This window comes from Chiloscyllium plagiosum, chromosome 7 (genome assembly GCF_004010195.1).
Source record: "Chiloscyllium plagiosum isolate BGI_BamShark_2017 chromosome 7, ASM401019v2, whole genome shotgun sequence".
Lineage (NCBI taxonomy): Eukaryota > Metazoa > Chordata > Chondrichthyes > Orectolobiformes > Hemiscylliidae > Chiloscyllium > Chiloscyllium plagiosum.
In genome coordinates, this window is record NC_057716.1 from 24,642,815 (window position 1) to 24,651,855 (window position 9,041).

General features: G+C 47.9%; 1 protein-coding gene across 1 annotated transcript; it reads right to left on the reverse strand.

Annotated features, from left to right (window-relative positions):
• Positions 1–407: 407 nt before the first annotated feature.
• LOC122551417 (protein FAM237A-like) lies at positions 408–9,033 on the reverse strand. The gene is made up of 2 exons (XM_043693273.1): positions 8,789–9,033; positions 408–678 (listed from the first exon to the last, which is right to left on the reverse strand). Exons 1-2 carry the CDS (start codon positions 9,012–9,014, stop codon positions 524–526), a joined length of 381 nt encoding a protein of 126 aa, XP_043549208.1. The 5' UTR covers positions 9,015–9,033; the 3' UTR covers positions 408–523.
• Between the last annotated feature and the right edge of the window lie 8 nt (positions 9,034–9,041).

Consider the following 9,041-nt stretch of genomic DNA (forward strand, 5'->3'; position numbering starts at 1 on the left):
TAAGTTCTTCAAGACTTAGAAGTATATTGCTGATACTTCAGTGTTGCTGGGTCAAAATCCTGGAATTCCCTCTCTAATGACATTGTGGGTCAACCCACAGCAGGTGGACTGCAGTGGTTCAAGAAGGCAGCTCACCCCCAACTTCTCAAGGGCAACTAGGGACGGGCAATAAATGCTGGTGCACAGCCAAAGGTGCCCATAGTTAAATGCGGCTAGCTTTAATTTTAAATAGCCTCTTTCTTTCGGATGGTAGCCTTTATAGATTTTTGAGTAAATTAGATTTAAGTAAGCACTTGGATGCAACATTGGTAAAATTTATTTATGTACAAACTAAAATCAGTATCACATCACAAGTTGAAGACATTTGTTTTATGAATAGAGCGCTATTCGGTGAGTATGTACTGAAATGAAAACAATTTAATTTTTGAGGGATGACAGGACAATTCAATCTGGATGTTTTGTCCATCTTGTTCATTATTGAATTTCCCGAAGGTGCAGAGAAGACACTGAGTAGCAGGATTGTTTACGTGGGGCTGGAGGCTCTTTTGAGACCCATGCTTTTCGCTATCCTGTTCTGCATGATGCCATGGCCACTTCTGTACACTTGGATGCCAACCCAGTCTTGGACGACCTCCTGCTCCCTGGCATCACTCACCCATCGGCCCTCTACGTAGGACCCTAAAAAGGAAGCAAAGAAATCCTGTCATCGTCACCAGGATTGGAAAGGGAGCGATACATTTTACACCGGACAATCTTGCACAGATTTGAAACAATGTTGTCAACTTCCCAGGAATGTCCCACAGGAACTGCTGCAAGAAAAGAAATGCAAAATTGAAAAGGTTGAGAGCTACACCAAGAAAGGTTACTGATGGGGATAGAAAAGCTGTTTAATTAATGAAGTGTTCAGCATATTCACCTTCTGACTGGTAATGGGGTGGCAATAGATAGTGACGATGGTTGACTAAGAGTGGAAGTGCAAGAGTGGAAGTGCGGTGGGTGAAGCACTTGAGGTGGGGGTGGGTGGGGTTTGTATGGTGAAGCCTCCTGGAATCCATCCGCATGGAGTTGGCAACAGTTTCTTTTTCTTGGCACAGTCTTCCTGTCGGCACAGCGACAATTTGGTGTGGCGCACAACACCACTGCCACCCACCTGGGCACTGACAGCGGGTAGAGTTGGATGGGTTTCCAGCGCAGTACCTCGACGCATCAAAACTGAAACTGACCCCAGGAGGTGAGGCAGCGCTGCGTTTATCACGGAAGAAAACCTAAATCGATGTCTGAGGGATAACGGTGGACTCAGGCTGTTGAAGGGATGATGTCGGGTAACACCTTGTCACGCGAAGGAACTCTCTCCCATGAAACGCTGGGGCCCAACGGAAAAAATGTAAAATCTAAGATTGATTTTTATTTTCATTGGGCGAGGGATGTGGAATTGAGGCAGGTGAGTGGAGACCTGATTCAGGCGGACTACAGTTTAATTGAATGGTGGAGTGGACTTGAGTGCCTTGTGAAATCTTACCGTCCCCCGTGTCCCTCTCTATACAAGACACTTTATGAATTTGGAAGCCAGGCCCTTCTTAGAATGAGCCATTGAACACGATTCATTTCGGATACCAGCCTCATCAGGAGTGGATGACCAATAAGGGTGGAGGGGAGGTATTATGCTAATTGGGGAATGGTGCCAGAGATGGCAGAAGGTTTGATTGAAATGTGGGAACACGGAAAGGGGTTCTGAGGCCAGAGTGAGCATTTGAAAGTTGGAAGTTAACTTCCTGTAGCTGTGCAGATTGAACCCAATGTCGGAGACTTAGAGCTTGGCTCCTTTCAGTCAGGACCTGCTGTCCATCTACTCATGATAGCCCAATGAAATTGGTGAGAGGAGGCTACAGCAATGGGAACATTCTCAAGAAACAGTGGAATTAGGTTTAGGGGACATACAGGGGAGTTGAGGGGGAGGTGGGGTGGGGGGGATGGTGAGGGGTGTGAAGGGTTTTGCACTTTGACTGGGGATGGGGGGGGAGATGGAAGGCTCCGGGATTTTTTATACAGGGGCTGGGTGGGGATACACTCTCTTTCTCTCTCCTTGGCACATTGTGGGGACTGAGGTACATTTTCAAAGGTTTCAGAGAAGCACAAGACATGGGAAAGGAGTGGATCGTGTGGCTGTGCTGCTGTACAATATAATCATGACTAACCTTGACTCCACTGTCTCGCCTGCTCCTCCAACCCTTTGATTCCCTGAGAGAGATTAAATATCTGTCTGTCTCAGCCTTAAATATACTCAAGATTGGAGCAAACACAAGGCTCAAGGCTTGAGAGTTCGACTGTGAGCAATTTCTCCTCAGCTCGGTCATAAATCACAGGATATATAAATCACAATGTGGAAACAGGCCATTCGGCCCATCGAGTCCACACCAACCATCCAAGGAGCATCCCATCCAGACCCACCCCATCCCTGTAATCCTGCATTTCCCATGGCTAACCCACCTTACCTGCACATCCCTGGACACTATGGGGCAAGTTAGCATGGTCAATCCATCTAACCTACACATCTTTGGATTGTGGGAGGAAACCAGAGCACCCAGAGGAAACCCACGCACACACCGGGAGAACATGCAAACTCCACACAGTCACCTGAGGGTGGAATCAAACCGGGTCCCTGGCGCTGTGAGGCAGCAGTGTTAACCACTGAGCCAACATGCCACCCCATTCCTGGCTTCTAAATTCTGTCTTATGATCTTAAACTCCACAACCACCTGATGAAGGAGCAGCGCTCCGAAAGCTAGTCCTTCCAATTAAACTTGTTGGGCTATAATCTGGTGTTGAGTGATCTTTTTAACCTTGTACACCCCAGTCCAACACCGGCCCCTCCACATCATTCTTATCCTGAGACTGTGTTAGGCAGAGAGATGATTTCACTGGTCTGTCCAGCACCATGAGAACCTTAAACTCTTCAATACCTTCACCCCAATTATCCAGGGACCAATTTCCTTAGCTTTTCTCCTGCTAGTTGACTATTCCAACTGTGGTGATGATGGATGCACACCCCCACTCCCACCCCCACCCCCCCCACCACATTAAAATCACAATATGGTACGAGTAGGTTGGAATTAAAGGCAACTCCCTCATCAGACTTCAGGAGGCGCTGTTGCCAACCTGAAAGCTGGTGAAGATAAGGCAAAGGAATGGAACCCAACTGAACCCTGGCCCACAGTATTCTCAACAGGGGGGCTGTGGTCAATGTTGCAGCAGTGAATAGTATCAGTTCCCTCAGTTATATTTAGCCATGAAATCAGTGGTATAGGTTCTGAAAATGCAATAAACACGCTCTGTCCTAAGAAAATGTTTAAAATCTAGGCATGGAGCACAGAGGACAAGTTGTAGATTTGCACCCTGTAGAAGGTCAGTTTGCTGATTGGTTCAAACCAGATCACATTACCACTTGGAGGTGAGCCCTGGTTGCTTGACTTAACCCACCGCAAGGAACAATGTGCAGAAGGTGGAAATCTCTCTCACTGCGCTGTAGCACCTTGCATTTCTTCATTGCCTGTAATGTAAGAAACTCTGCCAAAGGGCTTCACAAACACATACAGGCTATTGCAAACTGAGCCTAGGGAGGAGAAAAGGAGCCAAAGAAATAGGACTTGTCTTTCTACAGAAATATTATTTCACAACTTCAAGATGTCCCAGAGCAACTAACATGGCCAACAAACTTGTTTTGAAACATGGCTACCTTAGTGCAGAAAGAGGCCATTCTACCTACCTTAATTGTACTCGCCCTTTAAAATGAGTATTGTGGATGGAAATTGGTGGCTAGTTTGCACACAGCAAGGACATGCAAGCACGCTTGAGGCACTTGACCAGAAAATCTCTGGCCTGCTGGATGAGGGTTTAAATAACATCCAGGAGAGCTTTGAACAAGTTGGGCTCTATGGAGACTGCAGAAGCAGAGAGAACTGTAGGATCAGGAGGTGGCTTGAGGGATGGTTGTAGGGAGAAGGAAAGGAGAAATGGCACTCGGATAGGAGTTGTGTGGGTGTGTATGCGTGTGTCTACAAAATTAAATCTACCTTTGTGGGGGGGAGGGGGTTGAATTCCTCCTGTTCCACAGTTGAATGTGACAGACACGGAGCCTTCTGGAAATGAATCCATTCGAAATGAATGATGGGCAGAGGCTAAAGCAAGCAGCCAATTGGTTCTCACCAGTTTTGGCAAACTGTACAAAAATCTACGTTGCCCTTGGAGCTGATATTGCATTGCTCTGCAAAGTCTTCAAATTTGGCACCAGTCACCAAAAAGGGAATGAAATATCCCTAACATTTATATCCTTTATCTCAATAAGCCCATTCAGACGCGGAGCTCACTCCTCAATTTTACACCCGAACTCGGAGTCACCTTTAGCTCTTGTTGTTATCAACACAGCTCCTAGTCCCATGTCTTAAACAACTACTTCATCTGAGATCAATCTGTACTGTCAGATAGATAATTACATTTTCATTACACACTCACTCGAGAAAAATAACAATGAGTCGATGATTTTGCATATCATCTTAGACATCCTTGATTTATTTTTCTTTTCACATCAAAAGAAATGTGACCCCACCTTCACCACGATTGAACTGAGTAACAGAAAGAAAAAGACTTCTTTTTAAAAACTGATTTTTCACATCCTCAGCAAGTCCCAAAATTAGTGTATAGTGAAAGATGTGCACATGAAGGGTTTGCGCACTGTTCTAATGCAGCAACCAGTTTGCACAAAGCAAGTTCCCACAAACAGTATTAGAAGAAACAGGAATAGGAAATGGCCATTCGGCCCCTTGGGCCTGCCCGCTAATGACCAGGTAGTTAGCTTTGAGCAAGTTGGGTAAGAATTTGAGCGAAATAGGGAGAAATTCTCCAGCTGTCCTTGGAGCAATGGTATGGGACTTTGTGCATTCACCTGATGGCAGTGTTGCGTGAAGTGACATTTCTCTGACTGTAAAAGTTACATGAAGGCCTACAACCACCAACTTGATCCCAATTGCAAATGTAACTTAGCAGTTCAATTCCTGGACACTGTTCCCACAGTTTGATGTAAGTAAAGGTTACAAACCGGTGGAAGTCTTCAGGACATCTAATGCTTCTTCATACTATCCTGACAAACGTTTGTGTTGGCCAGGTTACTGCGACAGGGATAGCTAGCATTCAGACAGCATTGGAACATCAGGCATTCCTAAAGAAGGCCTCTCTGGCTTCATCTCTGTAGCTCCAGCTAAGGTGACAGCCACTCACATTGCTAATGATACAAAACATCTTTAAAAAACATGATAGCGCACTTAGCTCGAAGTTCCCCAATGCCACCCGAGTGCCCTCAGAATGTGTTCTTCTTCCAGGTGCAGTGCTGGGGTCTGGCAGCTGAGCTACAGGGAGCCTGCCCACTTGGGGGTTTTCGGTGGGAATCCCTGGCGGAGTGGGGGGGGGGGGGGGGGGGAACGGTGGAATTTGCAGCCACATCTGGATTCTATCCCTCAACTTTAACCCCCACATGGTTGTTTGGGGTTGCAAGGGTAGGGTGGAGGTGGCAACATCCTGAGGGGAGACCACCAGGGTGCTGGGGCTTTGTCTGTACTTGCGTCAATCCCTGCCTGGCACCAGCCTGTCTCCTCATGAGGAAGGGGCACCCAGAGTAAGAGTCAAAGTCTCATGTCCCCTTGTCACCTCACCATTGGTACTGAACACCAACAGTTAGAGTGATAGAGTGCAGGTCAATGCGAATACCAGCAGCTAACGGGGGTCACCGAACGTGGCTCCCCCTGGGCAGCCACGGAATCCAGATGACACAGTGCAGAAGGCATCAGGGGACATCCTCCAATAAACGCGCCTGTGGGTTCTCCGCACCTTTGTGCATCTGAATGAAGTTCTCAATCACCAACGCCACAACTTCCTCTCCTGCCCCGGGGCTGGGGAAGGCCCCTGGTCTCTGTTAGCCCTCCAAGTGCTGGCGAACTGGCACCGTTCCTCCCTCAAGCCTGTCACGGAGCTCTCGCAGTGAGCTGCTCACCAGAGTGTGCTCCCAACTCCAACACGTGAAGAATGCCCAGTGAGGAGGCAGCACCTGAGCTGGCGGAGTTGACCCGTCAAGAGCGGAGATTGTTTGGATGCCATCGGTGCCCGCGTTAAGTGAGAGCATGGTGAGATACGGGTAATAGTTTGGCCTCCTCAAGAATACAATGACAGTGCTGGCAACGGGAGGGCAATGATGGGGTTTACAGAGGAACTGACCTGGTTGTCAGGACACGGAGTGCTCCCTCATAAGCCACCCATGTCTTCTCCCATCAGCTCAAGGATTCTTCCCTCATACGGGACAAGAGGACAGAGACCCTATCACCCATTTCTGCTCTGTTGCTATGAACTGTTATGTCCCACAGTAAGACAAAGGAAGGGGATCGGTGAGATGCGAATGGCTAGCCACCATTGTTAGCTGTGTTGCAAGTGATGGAAAACATGAGGCCTCTTGAATGAGTGAGTCAGATAGAGGAAGGTTTAGTGACCTGGAGGAACAGGGTGGATAAAGAGCCATTGAGGGAAGATCTGAGGAAGGGTAGTCGGGCTGGGAAAAAAAATACTCTCCACAGATACTCAGAGCCTTCCTGAGCCTTTCCAGCAACCTCTGTTTTTGTTTCTGATTCCCAGCATCTGCAGTTCTTTCCGTTTTTATTGAGGGAAGGTGCAGAGTGCAACGGTGGAAATGGTAGGTTGGGAGTCGTGGTGGGTGGATGGTGTGGGCACTGACAGAGTTAGTGCAAGGCAGCAGAAATGGCATTACCCTTACGGAGCGTGGATGGTCGTTAACATGTCGATGCATTCGGGCATTCCTCTGAGCACCGCACCGACCCCAGTGGCAACTTCAGACCAGACTGGCAGGGTCTGGTGGTGCGGCATTCTCTCCAGTGGTTCTGTGGGAAAACCATGTTCCTCCTCCATCCATCAGGACCAGCAGATCCCTGTCAGCAAATCGGGCTGCCCCTGACTGCCATCTTAGGGGCATAATGGCGTGACTGTAACAGGCAGCTCATGGCACACTGGTGCCCAGCTGGAGCTTAAATATGGTGCCTCCTTCTGGGCATGAACCCCAGAAGTTTCCAACGAGGGAGTAGGATATAGTGAGAGTGTGTGCCATAGAGAGGTAGTGCATATGTAATCAGGTGCACAGCTTGAGAAATTTCACCAGAGCTCATGGGGAAAAACTCTCCACAAAATTGCCCAAAATCGATATTGCTGATTTCTTTTTGAAACAATTCAGGTTCTTCCTGATTTGACAAGTCTAATCTAATCTCAGAAGCACTGGAAGAGTTTTGCAAAGTGCCTTGTAGACCTGTTCTTACATACATGCATAGATGTAGGGCAAGAATTTGTTTTCATCTTGAAAATTAGAGGTTTTGACTGATAAACTGCACATCAATTTGTTCAGTGGCTGAAACAGTGCAATGAATGTTTGCTCACATCCAGACAGCTTCAGGGGTTAACAATGAAAGATTTAACCGTTCACATTTTTTCCATTTTTGTTGGCAGGGGGACTGAAATGTTCAAAGTTTGCGGCCATCATTGAAACTTTGTCAATGCTTCCTGAAAAGAGGAGAAAGACCGGGTAAGGCGGTTAAACATGCTGGGGTTTTCTCAGGAAATACCTCCGGCAATGTTCTCCTGGGATTTTAGAAGCTATTTAACAAGACAACCTGATCTCGGAGCAGCACAGTGGCTCAGTGGTTAGCACTGCTGCCTCACAGCGCCAGGGACCCGGGTTCAACTCCAGCCTCAAGCAACTGTCTGTGGAGTTTGCACATTCTCCCTGTGTCTTGCGTGGGTTACATTCAGGGTGCTCCAGTTTCCTCCCACATTCCAAAGACCTGTAGGTCAGGTGAATTGGCCATGCTAAATTGCCTGTGGTGTTTGGTGTACTAGTCAGAGGGAAATGGGTCTGGCTGGGTTAGTCTTTGGAGGGTCAGTATGGACTTGTTGGGACGAAGGGCCTGTTTCCAGACTGTAGGGAATGTAGTCTATTCTGGGCTGTGGTAACACCCACTTCAGTCCCATTTCCAAGAAGCTGGCCCAGGATTAGGGTGGAGGTGGTGAAACTGAGCAATGATTGCGCTCTGAGCTCTTGTGCAGACATCTCAGTGAGATGATTAAACTCACCCCAATACTTCTGGCTGTTCTTTTCGCGACGGCTTTTAACGATGGAATTATCCAGGGCAGAATGTGTGATTAGAAAAATGTTTCTCTAATGAGAACAAAAGGCTGTTGACAATCCAAAAAAAAAAGCAGAGCAACTTTGTCCAGGTCTCACAACATGACTGCTGCTCAAGCATTAAATGCATTTCAATTTGGTTTGAACAATATTTGACCTTTGGCGGCAAATCAGGGCCATTTGCAAATTCTACTCGTGCCCACAAATTTATGTAGTACCTTTAACTTAGCAAAATGTCCCAAAGTACCAAACAAAACTTGACACCAAGCCATGATGTCACCAACCCTGGAATTTTCTCTCTAAGCATCTGCATCTCTCTAGTGTCCCTGAAATGTATTTCTCAGGCCCATCCTTGGCTCCCTGTACACAATGTTCCTTTTGCGGGTGAAGCTTCTGTGAAAGGGAAACCCTGGGAAGCTTTAGGTGCCATGTAAATGCAAGCTGTTGTTGCTGCGGGGGCCCGGGAAAATAAGTCAGGAGGAGCGGAGAGGGGAGTGGGGGGGTAAATGGAATGAGGGGGCTGATGGATGACTGAACGGCCAGAGGTGGCTGGAGACCTACTGCCTGAGATCTGAGTGTGGAGAGCAGTCAGTTCCTTCTCATCGTCAGTGAACCGCCTCCGCCCCAGTCCGTGGGTGCGCGACACCATACAGTCCACGTAGATGTCCCAGAAGAGCTGGGCCAGGACCCAGAACAGAGCAGCGTGCTTCGACTCGTCCGACGACTTCAGGTAAATCATGAAATCCCAGAAGCCGCTGACACTGTCCGCTATCCGGGGTTTCCTCATCTCAAGGAGAAGGGCGGAGGAGGATTC

What these genes read in the sequence shown, in the direction of transcription:
- LOC122551417 (XM_043693273.1), bottom strand. Translation starts at nt 9,014, where the DNA reads ATGAGGAAACCCCGGATAGCGGACAGTGTCAGCGGCTTCTGGGATTTC. An exon ending in CCACACTCAGATCTCAGGCA is followed by an intron (nt 679 to 8,788) that starts GTAGGTCTCCAG and finishes CTTCCTTTTTAG; the next exon opens with GGTCCTACGTAGAGGGCCGA.